Below are 22295 nucleotides of genomic sequence, written 5' to 3' on the forward strand. Positions count from 1 at the left end.
GCTAGGGGAACTTCATTTAAGTTAACCAGAAACATTCTCCTTTCTCTTAAATTTTCTAATGAGGACATTAAAAAAATTTGTCTAATGGTATTGAGACATTCATTATCCATTTTACACAATCACTTGTATAATAATACTTAATTTTTTTTAAATTAAAAAAAAATTTTTTACTTCATTTCATTACGGTACTCTTCAACGTAGGCTATTTTCATCTCATGTTTCTCCGAAATCAAATTGTACTTTATTTTTTAAATTTATTATTGTTCCGTATTCTCTCCGCAATCTTATTGTATTTTTAATTTAACCTCTGCTTTGTATTCTGGGTCCTAGTGGTCAGTCGTAGATGTCGGCCAGATGTCCCAATTATGGAATTTGTGTGTTAGAAATTTTACTTTAATTGGGATATCCTGAACTAGCAACAACAGACAGTGTGTGTGTACTTTGAAGGATGCACTTTACATGTGCATTTGTTTTCCAGTATATAAACAATAAGGATTTACATAGCATATTAGTATATTAAATATTCTTAAAAATAACTCAAATGCCATATTTTTGTTGTGTTCCTATATGTAAAAACCAAGGAAAGCTTTTTTGCCTTCAATCAGGTCTCAAAAGATTCTGAATATATGCTTTCAACCTAAAAAAATACAATTAATTAAATAGCACCTCAAAAGTGCACTTCATTACACGGTTTTTATTCATGAGTTTGGACCTTACAAAGGGTACACTGGGGTGATGAATATAATATGTATGTGAACAGCCAGACGATCATGGTCAGTTGTTAGTTGAATGAATGCAACTGATTTATTTCTGGGATGATGCTAGAGTCTTTTAATAAATGTTCCATGGTTTATCTTTACTGTTATTGTGAAGCTCTTTTCTGAATTATTTCTGAAATATACAGTTGTTCCATAATTTTACATTATACAAGGAAATATTTGTTAAGGGCTCCGTTTAATTTTTTTTCCTTTCTTTGCCAAGAAGTCTGCTATCTCATTTCCTTGGATTTCATAATGGGAAGGTATCCATTGAAATATTATTTCTTTTTGTATATTTCATAGAACTTTAATAGCATTCTGAATTTAATTAATTTTATATATTTGTTGGTTCAATTGATGTAATTGCTTGTAGGGTTGATTTGGAATTGCTCAAAATCACCACCTTGTTAAAAAAAATTGTGTGTGACTGAGGAGTTGTCTAAGTAAAATACCATTATAGTTTCATCAGGAGAGAAAAATTATAAAGTTTGTTTATTTAACACAACATTACTGATGTGAGTGTTAAAGTGTGTAGTCAAGATGGAAATAAATTATTTAGCATCAACTCTTACTTGTTCTTTATATTCCGGAGCTCTTTCTCAACAGCTGTCGTGTCAGCTGACATGCTTCGATGAACCTTCACTACCTTGTCGAAGTCATCCAGTTTCTTCTTCAATTCATCATTCTGCATCAAAACAAAATAGATTATTTGCTTTATTTATCTTTAATATACTATATTTATATTATTATTTAATCTACCGAATACATATGAAGTCGTCGACCTGGTTGGCAAGTTGGTATAGCGCTGGCCTTCTATGCCCAAGGTTGCGGGTTCGATCCCGGGCCAGGTTGATGGCATTTAAGTGTGCTTAAATGCGACAGGCTCATGTCAGTAGATTTACTGGCATGTAAAAGAACTCCTGCGGGACAAAATTCCGGCACATCCGGCGACGCTGATATAACCTCTGCAGTTGCAAGCGTCGTTAAATAAAACATAACACCATATGAAGTTTCCATGCAGATATTCTGCGTCACTGTACAATGAAAGAGTAGTGGAACGGAGAAAAATTCTCTCCGGCACCGGGATTTGAACCTTGGTTTTCAGCTCTACGTGCTGATGCTTTATCCACTAAGGCACACTGGATTCCTATCCCAGTGTCGGATCGAATCGTCTCAGTTTAAATTCCACCTCTTGGGTTCCCTCTAGTGGCCTGCCCTCTGCACTACGTCATAGATATCTATGAACGTAACTCCACATATGTGCGCAGGTGCATTCGTTATGAGTGACTGATTGGCCGGGATCCGACGGAATAAGCACATATGTGGACATTGTCCTACAACAGACTCATGTCAGTACAAAATTCCGGCACACTGGCGACACTGATATAACCTCTCCAGTTGCGAGCGTCGTTAAATAAACTATTATTTAAAAACGTAAATATGCTAGTAGTTATACACAGTTAATAAAACATTTTTTTTTTCATCTAACAATTTTTTCTTTGAAGAGTTTATACCGGTCTCAAATTGTGCTCTGAAATTAACTCTGAACTCTTTAATTAAAGTCACTAAGTCCGTAATAAGATTATATTTAAAATGAAAGTTCCCAATAAGAGAAAAATTGACGATAAAACGTGTGGGTCAAAATGACCAATGCAGGTCGTACTAGGTAGTTTGAATGTCCCGATCTTCGTAGAGGCTAAAGTAGCAACTGTGAATGGAAAATTATACAAAAATAGTAACTACAGTGAATCACAGGGTTATACCTCCTTCCTGATGTGTTCCATTTGGTCTGACAACATGTGAGCCTCCTTCTTCATCTGATCCATTTCGATGGTCTTGTCTTCCAATATCGATTTAAGTCGAGTCTTCTCAAGAGTCCAGCTGTCACCGCCATTGCTGCGAGATACCTTTTCTTCCAGTTCCTTCAGTTTCTCCTAAAATTATGTAAAGTGTAACATACACAGATCATAAAACATAAATGTTACAGGTTACCTCATGTGAGCACATCATTTTATATGCTTTTTGTAATGTTACAAGAAAACATAATTATCGGCAGAAATTTTAAGACATATGAGTCGTCTAGTATCAAAATCAGCTACATCCATTTTATAAAATTTTACAGGAGAAACAAAAACTAATATTAACAACGGCACCACGAAGTTACAACATAGACAAACATATACTGGAAATTTGAATTTGCTAGCTTTTTGATTTTTGGCGGGAAACACATTTTTTTATTTGGATGTAGCTGACTTTGAACTCGCCATTGTGGATTTAGCTGTTTTTGCAGTGATAGAATGTAATTATGCACAAAATGTCAAACTATTATCCTTTATTAACTGATTAATTATTATTTCAAGTGAAAAAACATATGGATAATAATAGAAGTAATAAAATTTAAAAAAAAATTATAAATTTACTTCTTTAAAACTCACTCAAAATCTGTATACATGGATGTACCTAACCAGGAACTTCAACCTTCAATTTAAACGGAATGATACTTATTTTGCAACGTAACTCTTCACATATATATAAAAAAACTTAGAGATCCCAAATATAGCATTGACTCAATTTGAAAAAAAAAAAAAAAAAAATGTGGATGTAGCTGCCTTTGATACTAGACGACTCATATAAAATATTATTAAAATTAAATTATGAACACTGTATGAAAAAGTGACCACATTATCTAATTTTATGATATTATTGTTTTAAAAACATATTTTTATTTGTAATTCTTTTAATTTTATTATTAGAAAAAAGAGATATTTGAAATTTTATTTCTACATTAAGTTATGAACAAAGAAATATGTACCGGTATCTACATTAAAACGATTATACTTTTTGCTGGATTTTTTTAATGGCCCTTAATGAGCTATTCTTCCACCTAGGGCAGCACATATAAATATGTTCTGTTTTGTGGTGGTAACCATTAAAAATGGTTACATTATACATACTGAATTATACAGAGTGTTAAAAAAATAACGTTTACAACGTTTCAGGGATAATAGAGGAGGTAAAAACAAATATCTTTTGTAAGTAACAAAACTTTGGCAGATGAGCCGTTTATTGTGTACGTAAGTGTTAGTATAATCCATAAAGAACAAGACCAATTGTCGTTTTAGAGGTGGTGTTCAAACTGCCGTCCATTGAAGGCATTGCACAACTGGTACCTTCGTACTATGGAGTGTCTGCAACGCTCAAAAAGGCCAACATTGTCTCTAATAACACGTGCAGCTTCAACAACACGAGCAACTAAGTCTTCTGCCATATCGATCGGTGTCTCATACACAAGACGTTTCACGTCTTCTTACAAAAAGAAATCCAGTGCGGTTAGGTTCGGTGATCGAGGTGGCCACAGTACCGGCCCACCCCTGCCAATCCAACAATCGGAGAATGTAGCAGTTAGGTGTTTCCTGACACGACGATCAAAGTGTGGAGGGGCACCGCCATGCTGAAACCATATTCGTTCTCTGATTTTCAATGAGATATTTTCTAAAAGTTCTGGTAGGATGTCGCGTAGAAAAACAAAATAATTATCACCATGGAGACTGTTAGGCAACAGACAAGGCCCTACAAGATGCTCGTGCACAAACAGAACTAACCAGTGTGTGTTGTGACAGAAGTCAAGTCATCTATCCTTCAGGCCATCTAGCGGCAAAACGGCGCATCTGCTAAAGTTTTGTCACTTAAAACAGATGTTTGTTTTTACCACCTCTATCATCCCTGAAATGTTGTAAACGTTATTTTTAACACCCTGTATAAGATTGTAGAATAATATTATGAATTTAATAAACTTACGCCTAAGTCTAGTCTAAATACTACATCACTCTCCTACAGGACAAAAGAGTTAATGGCTTTATTGCCAAGAATTCAGCGTTATTTAACAGTAACAACAAGAACAAAACAAGACAACAATGGCAGCAGCAGTAGCAGCAACAACAACAACAGCAGCAGCAACAACATTAAGTTAAAGAATAATTTTAAACAATTCCCACTGTATTTTGGTTGGTTATTTGACGATGCTGTTATAATCTACTAGGTTATTTAGCAGCAATGTAATTGGTGATAATGAGCTGGTATTTTGCGAGATGAGATCGAAAATTGGACATGCAATCACCTGATATTCGTCCTATATTATCGGTTGTAACGTTTTTAAAAATCCAACCAGGTAATCTGGCTGAGTTACGCTGGTGGCTCTCACTATATCGTTCAACTTATTATAAATTATGTTGTATAGCATGTCAGTGTCAATATAATCCAATTCTTTACCCCAATTTAGAAATGAGAAATTTTATTTGGACATTTCACTGTCGTTATACAAGTACAATAAAACATGTACAATATAATATGGGTGTATGTCTTATTTTATATCAAAATTCTCTCTGCTGTAATAATAATCTCAAGATAATCTAATAAAGGTTCATAGCTCAGAAAAATGTACTAACCTGTAGATCTAGTTTCTCCTTAATCCAGCTGTCTTGCTTACCACTAAATGTATCTCGTAGAGCCCTCAGTTCATTCCCTGCTGCGACCAATTCCCTCTTTGTACTAAGTAGTTGCCTGTAAAACATGGTAAATATCAGAATTAATTCTAAATAATTAATAATGGATAGAATTCAAGAGATCTTAAAAATAACTATAAGTAGTCCTGTTTTAAAACAGATGAGACACTATTATTTACTGATGTGTTAGAAAAAAATCACGTTTGTAATGTATAAGTGATTCCCTTCTATGCCATTGAGACTACCTATGTAGTAGTGAATTTTTTTTTTTTTTTTGCTAAAGAATGCGAGTAAACAGCTCCTAATTTCAGCAGCACTTTAACCTCGAACGCTATTTAATATGACAATGACTAGATCACACTGTTATGTTTTCTGCAAGTTACAGGGAAGAAAATTTCATGTTTTTGCTCAGCTTTGAACAGCAATACAGAAAAAATAATTTGGATAAGGCATAGAGGTAAGACCATAATTCAAAGTTTTTACATTGTAACTTACTAGAAATAAGATATATTCTGATTATCCATTTTGAAACTTGCGTACACTACATTTAACACTTGAATATAAGTAATTGATTAACTAGCGGACTTACTCGTGTTAATTATGTAAGTCTGTGCGGCTTACAGCTGTTTCGGTGCTTCATCACACCATCCTCAGAGCCTACTAGATCTCGGCGTCATCTCGAACTTCTCTACCTGTTGTGTGGGTGCGTTTGATTGTTGAAAAGTGTTGAAAAGTGGAGTCAAATAGTGTGTATGTACTGAAATTGATCTCTGTGTTGAGAATTTGATTGGGGTGTGTTTTAGTGTGTTTGTATATTTCGTATTGTTCTAGTGTGTTAAGGTTTTGATTCTTGGGTTGTATGTGTAGGATTTCCATGTCCACATTTATGTTATTGTATATATTGTTAGCATTGGTTATGTGATCGGCGTATGTAGATGTATTGTGTCCTCTGGTTATTGCTTTAATGTGTTCTTTGTAGCTACATTAAAGCAATAACCAGAGGACACAATACATCTACATACGCCGATCACATAACCAATGCTAAGCATACATACAATAACATAAATGCGGACATGGAAATCCTACACATACAACCCAAGAACCAAAAACTCAACACACTAGAACAATACGAAATATACAAACACACTAAAACACACCCCGATCAAATTCTCAACACACAGATCAATTTCAGTACACACACACTATTTGACTCCACTTTTCAACACTTTTCAACAATCAAACGCACCCACACAACAGGAAGAGAAGTTCGAGATGACGCCGAGATCTAGTAGGCTCTGAGGATGGTGTGATTAAGCACCGAAACAGCTGTAAGCCGCACATGCTTACACAATTAACACGAGTAAGTCCGTTAGTTAATCAATTACTTATTCTGATTAGGTATATCTAAAGTAATGAAACTTTGCACACATATTCACAGCAGGTATGTGCATGAAATACTGCATTCATTTACACATATGATTATTATTAAGAAAGCTGTGATTTTTATGTCGAGCACTGAAGTTGAAAAGTGAAGGAAAAAATGTTCAATTCTTTTTTTTTTAAACCAATGAAATATATTGACAAAGAAACCCATACATCATTTCATTATAGGGAGTCTTAGTTTCATTTTAAACTTCTGTGAAAGTTATTATCTTCATATGAGGCCCAGATAGATATTTACTAATAATAGAAATTGTTCTTAAATTTAAAATTCTTCTGGGCATATTTTTTAACATGACAATTAGAGAAAAATGGTGCACATGTATTTTAGCATTATAACTTATGTAAAATTTTCAAGAAGATGCAATGAAAATTGTAGAAATTAAAAACAAAGTAGTGTGTTGCCTTAACAACACACCATTGTTGTCTCCTCTTTTCAGATTAAAACTATGAAGCTGTATTTTAATCTGTGTACATATTTTACACGTACGCCTCTATTTTCTCCCTGTCCATGACAAGCTGTGCCTTCGTGACCACGTGTTCCTCCTCCAAGATCTCGTACTTGGTTGTCAGGTCTTCGTATTCCTGCCTCTCCCCTGCCAGTGCTTCTTCCAGCTCTGTGGAAGTGGCATTAGAAGTATCAATATTGGATGTAAATATAGGTCCAGGGACAGACGAAAACTTGTGAAAATACACATTTTATGAAATAGAGAAATATTGCCACCAAGAATCTAAAGTGATATATACACATTCATACCACAAAAAAAAAAAAAAAAAGGGAGATTAGATGTAATAAGAGAGACAATAATAAAATTATTGTAAAGAGATAAAAAAAACAGGAATGTGGAAAAATGAATATGGCTTTGATATGGAAATTGAAAGAGGAGGAAGATGAGGAGGCTTTGCGCAATACCAGACACCACAAAGTAAGAAGCGCCATTGCTCAAGCACTACATAATACGGGGTTTATTGTTTTCGAAGAGGTTCCAGTTCACGGTCTATCAACCACCGGCAGTACTGGTAGGATAGATATGATCGCTTTCCAGCACCATCGTAGAGGTTTCATAATTGACCCTACAGTTCGTTTCGAGACTTGCAAGAGCCAACCGCAAGAAGTCCGTAAGGAAAAACAATTGATCTATGAACCAACAATCCCGTATTATCAAGACAAACATCAATTACAACAGACAGATGTAATAGGCTTGATGGTCAAAGCAAGTGAATCCATCCCGAAGCAGTTTGTTGATTTTTGCAAGGCTTTTCATTTGCCATCAGCTATAATTACCAATGTTTCTTTACTTGCGTTGAAAGGTTCGATTGCATTGTTAAGAAATCACCTCAGATAAGACACTCCACTGTAATTTACTTCTTTCTCTTTTTTGCATTTTTTTTTATTCATAACAAATTATCCATGTAATATGTACCATTCAAAATTTTGTTTTGTAAATGGTATACTTTGTCTTCTAGGCAATCCCTGTTTAGGGAAAGTGTTTGATAATAATAAATAAAAACAGTAACAGAATGGATAGATTGGAACAGGTATGAGAACAAATACACAAGATGGAAGTGAAATAGTCCTGCAGATTAAAAAGAATGATAGGGTATATTTAAATGAATAGAAAACCTATATTACGTTTTGTGATTAAATGCACGGTTAATTAGAAAATTAAGTTGGAAATTCCAGAAGTCTGGCAATCTCACTGCTAACACAGTCTCCTTTCTTCTCGTAATACAGATGTAAAAAGTCAACGAACTCAGCCTATGTGAACTGCCTCCCGTCTCCCTCTCTGGCTACAATGTCGCAATCTGGTTGCATCGTTCAGTAGCTTGAAATTAGCGGTTTTTAAATTAAATTTACAAGAAAACCGTCCAGGCTATTGAAATACGCCAGAAGGATAAATGATAATTTATTACAATTTTATCGATATGAGTAAAAATCACGATCCTATTCGTAATAGTTACCGAATAAGAGGGTGTTAAACATTTGGGAGGGGGACACTTTTTTCTGAAAAAAGTATGAACTTTTCATCAATATGGTATTATACTTTTTTTGTTACATACAACATGAGTTGTTTACTCTAAAATCTGCAGAGTTACTTCACTTCCACTCTGTATATATATATAAAGAGCTGGCGGGGAAAACGATGAATGTCACAGTTTTCTTAAGGTTGATGTCATTATCTAATTCAATGGATCACTGCCAAATTTAATGTTGTTCTTATGAAAAATGGTAAAAAGGAGAATTATCACCACGAATACAGTAATCCTTTCCTTTATTTTCTATAGAAACAGCACTACATCTTGCAGTTATAGACTCAATTAGATCATTTTCTAATCCTTAACAGAAATGTGACATTCATCGTTTTTCCCGCGAACTCTTCATATATATATATATATATATATATATATAATAGAGTGTAAATGATATAACTGAAAAAAATTACTGGTGGTAAAGCATAAATAACTGAAGAAAAGAGTCAAATATATTTTTCTGGTACTGTCAAGGTTTTCCCAGAAAAAATATGTTTTATGAGTGTAACTTCTTTTAAAGGGAGAATAGACAGTCATTATTCACTTTGCCCAATACGTACACTGAAGCAATCATTTGTTATTCTGTTGTGTATTGATATGTGTTGGACACAAGGTCATTGGGAATGGCATTCACGTTCAGTAAAAATGTAAAAAAAAAAAAAAAAAAAAAAAACTATTACACTAATATCGATCTTAAAAACATGGTATTTTAAAAATTAAAAATAAAATTATAAGAAATAATTAAATTTGACTAGACATTTTGTTCAGTAGACCAATATGTACTGTTCACATAATCTGGCAGTCTATATCGTTTACACCCTGTGTATATATGAACTATTCAGTGTACAGTGAAACTTCCCTTAATGGACACTTCCCAATAGCGGACATTTTAAAATTCCCCTTGCAAAATAACATTGGCCCTTATGATAAAATTCTTCCAAATAGCGGACATTCTCAATAACGGATGCGGACACTTAAATGTATCTCCCAACAACAATTAAAACTTTCAAATAACGGACAGCGTGAAAGAAAAAAAAAAGAAAGAGACGGTTTTAAATTAAACGGAATTCTTTGCAACAATCATTATCGTGCATTTGAACGTTCTTGTACTTTATTGAAGGTAAGCAGCACAGTTGTTAGTTGTGATACTGTAGCCTACGTGAGCAGTCCGTACTTTCTTAGTTTGTCAAGTTGAGTGTTCGGAAGTACAGTCACATTAAAAATGTCACAAAAACGCAAACGTTCGTCACTAAAAAAGAATGTGGATATTGTAAAGCATAGTGAGAAGGAGAAATTAAGTGTTCGTGAGCTGGCCACAAAGTTTAATGTGGGAAAAACTCAGGTTAGTGATGTTTATTTCATTTACGAAACATTTACGATTTCTCTCTGGATGAATACTGTACACAATCTCACTGTCTACAGTACTGTACTGTAAAATATAGTGTTGAATATGTATGAGAAATTTCAATATACTGTATACATACTAACGATTTTCTAAATAGCGGACACTTCTCAATAACGGGCATTCAATTTTGTCCGCTGGTGGGAAGTTTCACTGTAATACAATCAATATAAAATTTAACGAAATTTTACAGTTGATATCCTAATTTATTCATTTGACAATTATGATTTGTACTTGACGCTACTGATTTTCATGAACTTGTCATTGTTAAGACAAAACCGTGAGGAACCTAAAACGCAAAATGAGGAGTAGGACGAATTAATATAGATATGCACATTTAATTGCAAGTATAAGAGGAAATGTCTCTTCAGAAAGGCCAATAGTATTTTGATTTCATGATATCACATTCAGATCACATTCTTCCTCGGGTTTTCTCCTGCCTAGTAGGCTATATAGTATTTCTTTTCAACTAGAAAGGTTTTCCCTCCTCATCTCTCACCCTCTCACTAAAGTTTTATTAGAGTATTGTTGTGTGCAACATTTCCTCGTAAGAAGTACTTACTATTTATACGAGACTGATATTCTTCTTTTATCTCTGCAATCTTCTTGCCATTGGCGCCACTGCTTTCTAGTGAACGCAGTTTTGTACGAAGACTAGACAACTCTTGCTCTCGATTTTTCAACTCCTTGTCTTGCGAAACCTTCATCCTTTCACATTTCTTTTTCTCCGCCTGTGAAAAACAGATTATGTACCACTCCAACTAATAAATTAGAATATTAACAAAAATAAGAAAGCAGCATTTAAGTTTTAGACATACAGAAATATTAATTTATTCATTGCTTTAAATTATTAACTAGTGTAAATTATTTTGCTTTGGAGTTACAATAATAAATAAATACAGCGTTACGTATGATGGCTTCCAATGATCTACAGCAATCCACAACTGATAATGATTTACTGGAATTTATATTTTTGATTGCACTATCCAGTGTGCTGCAACACAACGCAAAATTTGATCAAATCTTACAGTTTATACCCTAATTTATTGATTAGATAATTATGTATGATTTGTAGCAGAGATTGTCAATAGCCAATTGGAGTAAAAGAGAACCGAATCAAATCGAGCTGATATAAAAAACTAAATCACAGAATCTGTGATACCTGATATCAAACAAACACATAACATGGCAGATCCCAGTATCCTACTTAAAGAAAACCTACTCTACAGTATAAGCACAAAGTCTATATACCGGTACATATTATATTACAAAGTCTGTATAATGGATATCTAATCATTGTGGTATACCTGGAGACGAGAAAGTCGATAATATTGTAAAACAGGCAACATATTTGCAACCAAGACCTCTTCAAGTGACATCTCTATCCAATGCTTTTGCTTCAGTAAAGTCTCATTTTACAAACCTATGGATCAACAATTGGCTCTCTTCTGACAAAGGAAAAATTTTACAGTCTGTACAAAAGAAACCAAATGACCTGGAAATGTACAAAAACTTGCCCAGACATATTCAAACATTTTTAACAAAAAACTCAAAAAAGTTTCATATCCATTGTTCAAAAATTAAAACAGAAAATCAATATCCCGAATTTAAAAGAAAACCTACAAATTAAACCAAAGCCTCTAACTCTATTAAATATAGAATATAATCTAAATTTAACAGAAGAAATACTAAAATCAGAAGTAAACACTGAAATACTAAAACAATTGTCTTTAGAGACAATTAATATTAGATACCCTCCACAAAACTGGCTTCATTTATACACTGACGGATCCTTGATCTCCAGAGAACAAGGTGCCGGTGCAGGTGTTACGTGCTGTCTCTTCTCACTTTATAGATCTCTTGGATATGGAACAACAAGTTTTGATGGAGAAATTATTGCAATAAGTGAAAGTCTCAGGAATCTTCTATGCCACATTAATAAATTTAGGAATGCAGTTATATTGTCAGACTCCAAAGCAGCTATTCTATCAATCGTCTCTAAACACACACCTTCATCTCAAACAGCAGAAATAACTAAAATGCTCTCTCAATTAATATCACTCAATGAAAGAATTGTATTCCAATGGATACCATCCCATTGTAGAATCTGGGAAACGAGAATGCGGATGCTTTAGCAAAGAAGGGTAGCACTGCTACTTACAGACCTGTTACTAAATCTACGTATTACTCTGTGAAAAGATTTATTAAATCTACATACTTAGACTTCAACAAACAAAATTTGATAACGCAATCTCAATGGAAAAAATGGAACTCTCTGCATCAAAATCCACAGTTAATTCCCGATTTACCACGAAAATCGTCTGTAGCTGCATTTAGATTGGCAACAGGCCATGATTGTTTGGCCAAACACCTGCATAGAATTGGAATATATCAGTCCCCTAAATGCCCATTGTGCAACTCAAACCATGAAATGGATTCGGAACAGCTCAAAATCTGTGCTTCAGTGGCTGGCCATGATAATATCTTTGAAAAATATTGGAGTGCAAGAGGTCAAATGACTTTATTGTCAAACGCCTGGCATTAAAAAACAACAACAACAACAACAACAACATTTTTAACAAGAGCCAGAACAGGTCACATTGTCACTCAATTGTACCTACACCGATTTCACATTTCTGATAATCCTACTTGTCTGTGGTGTAATAATCATGATGAAGATCTGGAACACATTCTTCTACACTGTCTATCCATAAACCATAAAAGAAGTAAATTAAAATCATCAGTACCAGTTGCAGAAGACACAGCCCTGCAGTATATATTGACTACACCCCAACTCTGGCTACTAGCAACAGGCATCTATAATGAACACCGATCAAAATACCCCTCATTTCTCGTGAAAAACAACTGAATAGACTACAGTGGACTATAGTGGACTTTATGTTGTCAGCAAACAGCTGGATACATTAAGAAGATTGATAAACATTACAAAAGGAGTAACGTACCTCTTAGGAATCCCAAACATCTGTATGTGTCCCTCCGTGGTCTCTGCATAGTCGAATGCACTGCCATGTTTTCTTGTTCATGTTAACCAACATTCTTGGCGTCACTGTATGGAAAACTGCGTGCACCCCATTTTCCAGTTCATCAGTGAGAGCAATGATAAATCGCGCATTCGTCAAAAATCATTATCTTTGCCTACTGAGCCATTGTTGTACATTGTTGCAGCATGCGATCACAAGCGTCCACACGTCTCTCCAAATCACCATCTGATAATTCATTAACATTCAATGGACGCCAACACTTCAATTTCAGCTCCAATTTCATGTGTTTCCGCAGGGTTGATTCTGGTATTCCCAATTCAGCAGCACGTTTCTGTGTGGATTTGGCCGGAGATTGTTCGACAGATTGTAGCACATCTGCACAACGTTCAAGCCTTGTGGATGGCCTTCCACTTCTCGGCGTGTCGCGGATACTGCCCATTGTGAAAACTTTCTTTTCCCACAGCAACAAAGTCGGTGCTGCCTTCTCAAACTGCACAACGAAATCGTCCATGACATTATTCACTGATTTGCCATTAACTTGACGCTTATGAACCCACATAGTGGCCACCGAACGTTCCTCAATCGTGTATTCACTTGTGTCAGCCATTCCTTCAACTAACTAACTTCAACTAACAATCTGCTGCCACGCATTGCGATTCTCAGAGCATCAACAACAGACAGCAATAGTGACAACCTCACCAGCACAAACATAGTACGTCAGCTTGAATTTAATGCAGGTAATGTAATTTAATTTAATGAAAGTGTATACCGGTACTTTGTGATATGTATATGGACTTCGTGCGCACTTTCTGGACATTAAGAGTATCTTTAAGTGTATTTTGAAGTGAAATCAAGTGTTTTCATTCGTGTTAATGAACTATGACCAGAGCAGACCCCAGTTGTACTGTATGGATAGAGAGTATACTCTGAACCCATACCTATCTTTCAACTTAAGCTACGAGAATCTATAACCAAATACCAAACATGTATCCCAATAATAAACATACAATATATATATATATATATATATATATATATATATATATATATATATATATATCTGTGGTGTTCGGGTAAAGGGGTACAAGTCATTTTTTTATCCAGGTGGAATTTTGTTCCCCAGATGACCACACAAGTTAAATTATACAAGTGGGTGTGCAAAAATCAAAGAATACAAGCAGTTGATGTGTTTTATTTGTGTAGAAAATTATTTGTAATAAGGATTCCAAGTTTAATTTTCATTTATCTCCGAACTCATTTTTGTGACTTATCTCCCTTTACCCAAACACCACAGATATAACACAGTTGTATGAACACTTTACAAATAATGATAATTAAGATTGGTAAAATTCAGACATGTTTCGGAGGGTGCCCCTCCATCTTCAGTGGCATTACCACGACGCTGGTATAGGTGTTCGACCGCGATGTATCGTAGCTTAAAGGAGATTGTCGAACACCTGTACCTGTACCAGCGTCGTGGTAATGCCACTGAAGATGGAGGGGCACCCTCCGAAACATGTCTGAATTTTACCAATCTTAATTATCATTATTTGTAAAGTGTTCATACAACTGTGTTTTATATATATATATATTGTATGTTTATTATCCAACTCATGAACACTGTTTTAATTGACCTTACATGTGTGAATTAAAAAATGTATCCCAATGCTGAAAACTTTAGCTCTAGAAATCATAAATTTCAGGTACTCACTAGATGTACTGCTCTTTGTGTATACTGACGGCTCAGCAAGTAACAATAAGTTAGGAGCTGAAATAGCTTGTCCCACCTTTTCGATTTACAAAATCAATTGGAGAATATGGATCAAGCTAAGATGTAGAAATAACAGCTATCCAGACACCACTCCAACAACTCTTCTTACCGAAAAAGAAGTTTTAAGAAAGCTGTGGTCTTATCTGACTCAGCAGCAATTCAAGCACTAACCTCTTACAACATAAAATCAATCGAAATTAAAGAATGTTAGCAAATTATCCTGCATATAAACAAACTACAAAAAGCATACAGAGGATACCTGTACACTGTGAAATTGCTGATAATAAGATTGAGAACATGTTTGCAATAAATGAATGAATAAAAGAAGAATGGATGAATGTATGAATGAATGAATGAATGAATGAATGAATGAATGAATACCGTAAGTAAATAAATAAATGAATAAAAGATTGTAACAAAATTGAAAACAGAAACAAACAACTACGTTACTCTTCATAAGCATAAAACTACCAACAACACAGAAATAATAAAGATCTGATAAATAGGAGCTGCAGGTCAAGACTAAAGACAAAAAATGGAATACCATCATCAACATTCTAGAAACCATCAGCATTTCATATTACTGTACATACCTGGAGATTTACTTCCAGCTCAGATATCTTTGTTTCCTGGTCAGTCTTTGTTTTCTTCGATTCAGCTTCACTTTTCTTAAGTTTTTCTTCAGCTGTCTTCTGTAGTTTCTCAGCCTATAAATATGAGATTTTTTAATTCAGTTTTATGTTATATTTATTTATGTTGCAATTTGGTTAAATATGTAAATATTCTTCCTGTTATGCAGCAAATATTGCACTCATGAAGTAAACTCTTTCTTGTTACTAAATCTACGTATTACTCTGTGAAGAGATTTATTAAATCTACATACTCAGACTTCAACAAACAAAATTTGATAACACAATCCCAAGGGAAAAAATGGAACTCTCTGCATCATAATTCACAGTTAATTCCCGATTTACCACGAAAATCGTCTGTAGCTGCATTTAGATTGGCAACAGGCCATGATTGTTTGGCCAAACACCTGCATAGAATTGGAATATATCAGTCCCGTAACTGCCCATTGTGCAACTCAAACCAAGAAATGGATTCGGAACACCTCAAAATCTGTGCTTCAGTGGCTAGTCATGACAATATCTTTGAAAAATATTGGAGTGCAAGAGGTCAAATGACTTTATTGTCAAACGCCTGGCATTAGAAAACAACAACAACAACATATTATAGTTTATATAAAAATAGGTAATCTCTATATTCAGTTAGTTGCTGTAATGATATCTTACACACCTTTTCAAGTTTGGTAGTCAAGTCTTGCGTCTGAGTCTTGCTTGCTGCTATCTGATCACGCAATGATTTTATTTCCTTATTCTCTGCATTTCCAGCCTTTGTGCTCGCCGTGGATGCCTTCTCTTTTTCTTCCTTCACCTGCGCCTCCTAGAGTGATAGTAATCAAATTCTCTTACAGAGGACCATACATGCTAACATTATAGAATACATAACTATTTACTGAGAAATTTTAATCTGTTATTCAAATTTGTAATTAAAAAAGCCATGATGTACATAAATAATGGTTGGCAACGTGACAATAATATAATTAATTTGTGACTGAGAACTTCCTCTTTTGGATCCGTTTCCAAACCAAGTATAAAACTAAACCCAATGAGATACGACTGAATAAATCAAGACAAATAATATCATAGTACAACTTTCATTATTATTTTGATTAGTATATAATATTCATCTTATTTACTTACTTACTGGCTTTTAAGGAACCCGGAGGTTCATTGCCGCCCTCACATAAGCCCGCCATTGGTCCCTATCCTGAGCAAGATCAATCCAGTCTCTATCATCATATCCCACTTCCCTCAAATCCATTTTAATATTATCTTCCCATCTACGTTTCGGCCTCCCCAAAGATCTTTTTCCCGCTGGCCTCCCAACTAACATTCTATATGCATTTCTGGATTCGCCCACACGTGCTACATGCCCTGCCCATCTCAAACGTCTGGATTTAATGTACCTAATTATGTCAGGTGAAGAATACAATGCGTGCAGTTCTGTGTTGTGTAACTTTCTCCATTCTCCTGTAACTTCATCCCTCTTAGCCCCAAATATTTTCCTGAGAACCTTATTCTCAAACATCCTTAACCTATGTTCCTCTCTCAAAGTGAGAGTCCAAGTTTCACAACCATAAAGAACAACCGGTAATATAACTGTTTTATAAATTCTAACTTTCAAATTTTTTGACAGCAGACTGAATGATAAAAGCTTCTCAACTGAATAATAACACGCACTTCCCATATCTATTCTGTGTTTAATTTCCTCCCTAGTATGATTTATATTTGTTACTGTTGCTCTCAGGTATTTGAATTTTTCCACCTCTTCAAAGGATAAATTTCCAATTCGTACAATATTCTCGTCACGAGACATAATCATATACCGTACTTTGTCTTTTCGGGATTTATTTCCAAACCTGTCTCTTTACTTATTCATCTTAATGTATTATATTCACAAACAAAAACAAATTTAACGAATTGCGTTAACATTTATAAAAATTATTTTGTATTAACGTTAAAAATGTACAGTACCGTACCACTGCAGTAATTGAACTGTACATTAGGCTACCATACTCAATTATGGTACATAGTTCTCCTAGCTGTTTTGTGATTTAGTAATCTATGCTGACAGACTTTCAATGACATTAATGACAACATGTACATAATAATAATAATAATAATAATAATAATAATAATAATAATAATAATAATAATAATAATAATAATAAGTGATGTATGCAATAAGGCAGAAAGGAACTAGCCACCTTACCCCATTATTTCCTGGCCTAGTTGCCTCATAACTGGTGCCTTGTTGTTATCACTTGTGAGGTTCAGACTCAGACAGTTGACTAAATAATAATAATAATAATAATAATAATAATAATAATAATAATAATAATAATATTGTAATGATAATACCATATATATATGTGAATACTCCATGTCATCGAATATTCCACGCACCCTAATTTTAGGAGAGAAAAAAAATGGTTATAATTTGAGTTTTATTTACAAGAAATTAATCCTACATAATGATGTACCGTACTCCAAAACTAAATAAAATAGCAATTTGTTTTATTAAACGTGTGATAATTTTCACAAGCTGTTGTAGAAGCATCCCAACCTACAATAGCAAATTAGAAAACACTACCTTGGATAATTTTGTAGACTAATGGAGGTCATGACGAATGGTTCCAGCCAATCAGAAAGAGACCATCCAATATCTCACCTCTCATGACATATGTACGAGAGATGTAGAAAGTTTTTGTTCTACCCGTGGTTTGTAAAGGAAAAGTCCTGTGAGTCAATGGTTGCCAATTCAAAAGATGTTCTGAAGAGTTCTGAAGATGACCCAAAATAGGTCGAAACATGTTAACAAGGTACGTTGAAATTTAACACAGGAAAGTCTTACCATACATTTTCCGAAGTGATACAGTGTTAAAAGTTGTGTAATCAAGATATATAATCAAAAGAATAGTTGGAATCGTACACTGGGACGAATCATGAACGAATCGTAAGACTTGATGTATGATTGAATCGACTTCTGAAAAATAATAGTGTTGCCCAACTCTATGCCATACAAACTGAGCCGTGAGGCCAGAGAATGCTATAGTACAATGGGATCCAGTGTTAGAGGCAAAGCAGTATACCGGTACTGATAATGATTATAGTAATGTTGATAGTGACAGCAATAACAATGATAATAATCATAATGATAATTATGATAGTTATAATACAGACTATGATAATAATAATAATAATAATAATAATAATAATAATAATAATAATAATAGGCTAATAATAATAATAATAATAATAATAATAGGCTAATAATAATATATATTTTAAAGTACACAGTCTCTCTTACCAGATTTTCAATGGTTGTATCCCTTTCAACCAGTGATGTTTGCAGTTCGTCATTTCTCGTCTGTAAATCTGTTAACTGTTCCTTCAAAAGGTCCCTTTCAGACAACCAATTAGAAGTAATGTCTTGCTGCTGTGATTCTGATGAACGAACCTTCTCTCTCTCTTCTTCGAGCTAATTTTAGGGTTTGTCAGGTAATGTGTTTCGCAGGAAGTTCACGGACAGTGTGGTACGTGAAAGATTGATATGTAAGTTCGAATGGGTGCAGCATAAGCAAGAATTAATCAGAATATAATGAGGCAGAAGTTAAGATTTGTGTTATGTTAATTAAAAGTGAGAGGAAGGCGAGTGTGAAGTAGAGAGAGAAAGAAACACATGTTAATCACATTTTTGCTCCTACAGCATAACAATGAAAGCCATTCAATAGTTGAAAAGTATGAAGCAGAACAGCAAATTCATAAACAACACTGCTCAACAGGCAATTTCCAACAAGGAACAAAATACGCGAATTTGATTCACTATTTCCGTATCTATGCACAATTTTTTCATTGACTTTTTAAGAGAAAGCAATATAATTCTCAATGCTGCATGAAGACTGGAGTGGAAATTAATCTTTCTTTATATTACTTTAAGACTATTTTCAATTGCCGTGACGCAATGACAAAAATGGAGAACAAACTAAAAGATTTGAGCATTCTCAGTTACTTGCAAAGGCTATGGAAGTGTTGGTTAAAATCTACGCGATCTGTGATGTTGTACACCATGTACAGCTCCAGAAAAAAAAAATGGCCTGCCTGAATTTTCTAAGTTCCAGATTCAACGCATTGCACATACTCAGTGTTCCACAGCAGTGCTACACAGCTTTGGCATTTATTGAAATTCATTTTACGTCTATTGTTGTCGTAACCCGAAAGGCATTTGAAAAGATGCGATGAAAATTGATCTATTCTTAATAGTAGATGAATATTTATAAATCGTGTGATAAAATAAAATGATGGTAGGCCTACTGTAAACGAAATTAACCTGCTTAATTAATTAAAAAAACTGTTCCCTCAACAGTATCCGAACCTGAATTTTGTAATCTGCAAACAAGCATGCTTGCACAGAGCCATCGAAATGCTTTCGATGAATTGTCATAATCGAGGTTGTCGTACTATATTGTGTTTTGCAAATCTAGTCTTTTCAGGTAAGGCTCCCTGTAAAGCAGATTTGAATAATTTCAAGGGAAAAATTGTTCCGGGGCAGGGTATCAATCCCGGGACCTCTGGTTGAACGTACCAGCGCTCTGCCAACAGAGCTACCCAGGAACTCCACTTTACCTGAAAAGACTAGATTTGCATAATATATACTGTACGTCACTGTGTACGTTAACAGAAAACCACAATTCTAAGTCACACAGAGATTGTGTGCACTCGATGTGGGTCTCTGGCATTTTGTCAGCCCATGCGAGTTGTGTGGATATAAAGGGAAAAGTTGAGACGGTGTCAGGTGGAGTTCCCGGGTAGCTCAGTTGGCAGAGCGCTGGTACGTTCAACCAGAGGTCCCAGGATCAATACCCGGCCCCAGAACAATTTTTCCCTTGAAATTATTTATGTTGTGTTTGTTTAATAACAACTCTTAGGCATTAATTATATCTTATTTTCTGGTTAGTTTCGTGCTTTTTTACATTAGTTGTGAAATATTTTCCTGTAACAGTAATCAAATAATACTGCGTTGAAACCGTTGTGGTGTGAATCATGCTGTGTAAGGAGCTTCAAGAGTCGGGCCATTTTTTTGTTTCTGGGACCGTACATCAAAGAGAAATATTTGCAATTAATTTTTATTTTTTCAATTAAAATAAGAAATTGTTTTCAACTTGGATATCTGTATCGAACAGAATGTTCTCTACGTAGTTTATGTGGACAAATTCCTCAAATTGTATAAGTTTTATCACACTTCAAACAATACTTTCAGCATTTAATGCGTGTTAAATGTACTCTGAAAGCTATATACAGATAGTTCTCGACTTACAAAGGCGTCACGTTCTGATGAGTGCTTTGTAAGTACACTAATCGTAATTCGAAAAGTCATAGCAATACAATACTAGCATCTATAGTCCCACCGCTCTTATTTCCGGCAGCCAATCATGTTGCAGGTCGGCTACATTTAAACGTGTGCTTCTTGTCATTCGCTATTGATGATGTAATGAATTTCCTAAGACTCGATAAATACTTAATATAATCGCCCGCCATTTTGGCTCTTTGGCAGAAATCATACGAGGACATTATTTGCCGCTCAATTATTTGCTCAATTACAGTCCGTTTGATTTATTATCATAGGAGCTACGACATGATAGTGTTTAACGGTGTAGCAAATAGATTCCTCATCTGGTAGCTCGGGAAAGAAAGAACAAAAATGGCAAACGATACTACTACCTAGACTTTATAGAGCCTTCACTTCCTAAGACGTAAGCAAAGAGGAGGAGTCACGCCGGAAATAACAGCGACACGACTATAGCATAATTAGAAGTCAGATACACATAGGTAACGTTACTATATCTATTACCGTATACTGAAACACACAAATGTCCAAATACGTTTGAATTTATTAATATGCAAACTTACTGCAAATACACATTACGCAAAATAGAGTAAAGTATTTAAATAACTGAAATACGAGTACAGTTCCATGGAGCCTTCGCCCTAAGTCGATGTCTTTATGTATATTATATAAAACCGTAAACTGGGGTTACTTTGACCACAGAGGAAACTGACCATTTTTTCAGAAAATGATATTTAGGTTTCTACATGCTGCATTTGTTATAGATGGAGGTAAATTATCATAAAATCATTCTCATACCAAATTTACCTCCATCTATAACAAGTGCAGCATGTAGAAACCTAAATATGATTATCTGAAAAAATGGTCAAAGTTTCCTCTGTGGTCAAAGTAACCCCAGTTTACGGAACTGTTAAACATCCAAATAACTTTAATTAATTTCCACTTGTAAATTATTAAAACGATGTATTTTGTTGACCAGTGTCATTTACATAATTTAAAACACTGAGAAAACAGAGAATACATGTAGAAAATTGGATTATTGTTGGTTTTTATTAATTCAAAATTGTATTAAAATTTAAACTTATTTGAAATTGTTTAACATAAAGAAGGTTTATTCGCATGCTTAATCTCCTACAAGAAGTTTTGTATGTGCTTAAGTGACCAATTTACTGTATTTTATCCATCAAACAAAAGAACACAAAATTATGTCACATACCTCTTTTTCAAGTTTGGTAACTTTCGTTTTATTGTTGCTAAGCAGTTTTTCAGTCTTTTTTAATTTATCCTCTACTTCCTTAACTTTCTTCTCCGTTTCTGTTATCTTCTTCGTCTTTTCCATCAGCTTAAATATAATGAATAAAAAAATACATTTCGGACATAAAGAATTGACACAAAATATGCATTCATGTGAACAACTTG

The 22295-nt window shown here is 34.4% G+C and overlaps 1 protein-coding gene across 6 annotated transcripts in view; it reads right to left on the bottom strand.

Moving 5' to 3' along the window:
- LOC138696931 (uncharacterized) overlaps positions 1–22295 on the bottom strand; it is a 191957-nt gene that overhangs the window by 48668 nt on the left and 120994 nt on the right. For 5 of the 6 annotated variants that reach the window (XR_011331490.1, XR_011331491.1, XM_069822427.1 and 2 more), the window contains exons 24-32: positions 22093–22218; positions 18840–19010; positions 16203–16349; positions 15500–15613; positions 10696–10864; positions 7191–7317; positions 5204–5318; positions 2522–2692; positions 1331–1443 (exon numbers count right to left, since the gene is read on the bottom strand). Coding sequence is in view for 4 of the 6 variants with exons in the window: in XM_069822427.1 (XP_069678528.1) it covers positions 1331–1443; positions 2522–2692; positions 5204–5318; positions 7191–7317; positions 10696–10864; positions 15500–15613; positions 16203–16349; positions 18840–19010; positions 22093–22218 (1253 nt within the window). In the remaining 2 variants the exon portion in view is untranslated. The remainder of the gene's footprint in view (positions 1–1330; positions 1444–2521; positions 2693–5203; positions 5319–7190; positions 7318–10695; positions 10865–15499; positions 15614–16202; positions 16350–18839; positions 19011–22092; positions 22219–22295) is intronic. The other variant, XM_069822429.1, reaches the window with a different exon arrangement.

This window comes from Periplaneta americana, chromosome 3 (assembly GCF_040183065.1).
Source record: "Periplaneta americana isolate PAMFEO1 chromosome 3, P.americana_PAMFEO1_priV1, whole genome shotgun sequence".
NCBI classification, from domain to species: domain Eukaryota; kingdom Metazoa; phylum Arthropoda; class Insecta; order Blattodea; family Blattidae; genus Periplaneta; species Periplaneta americana.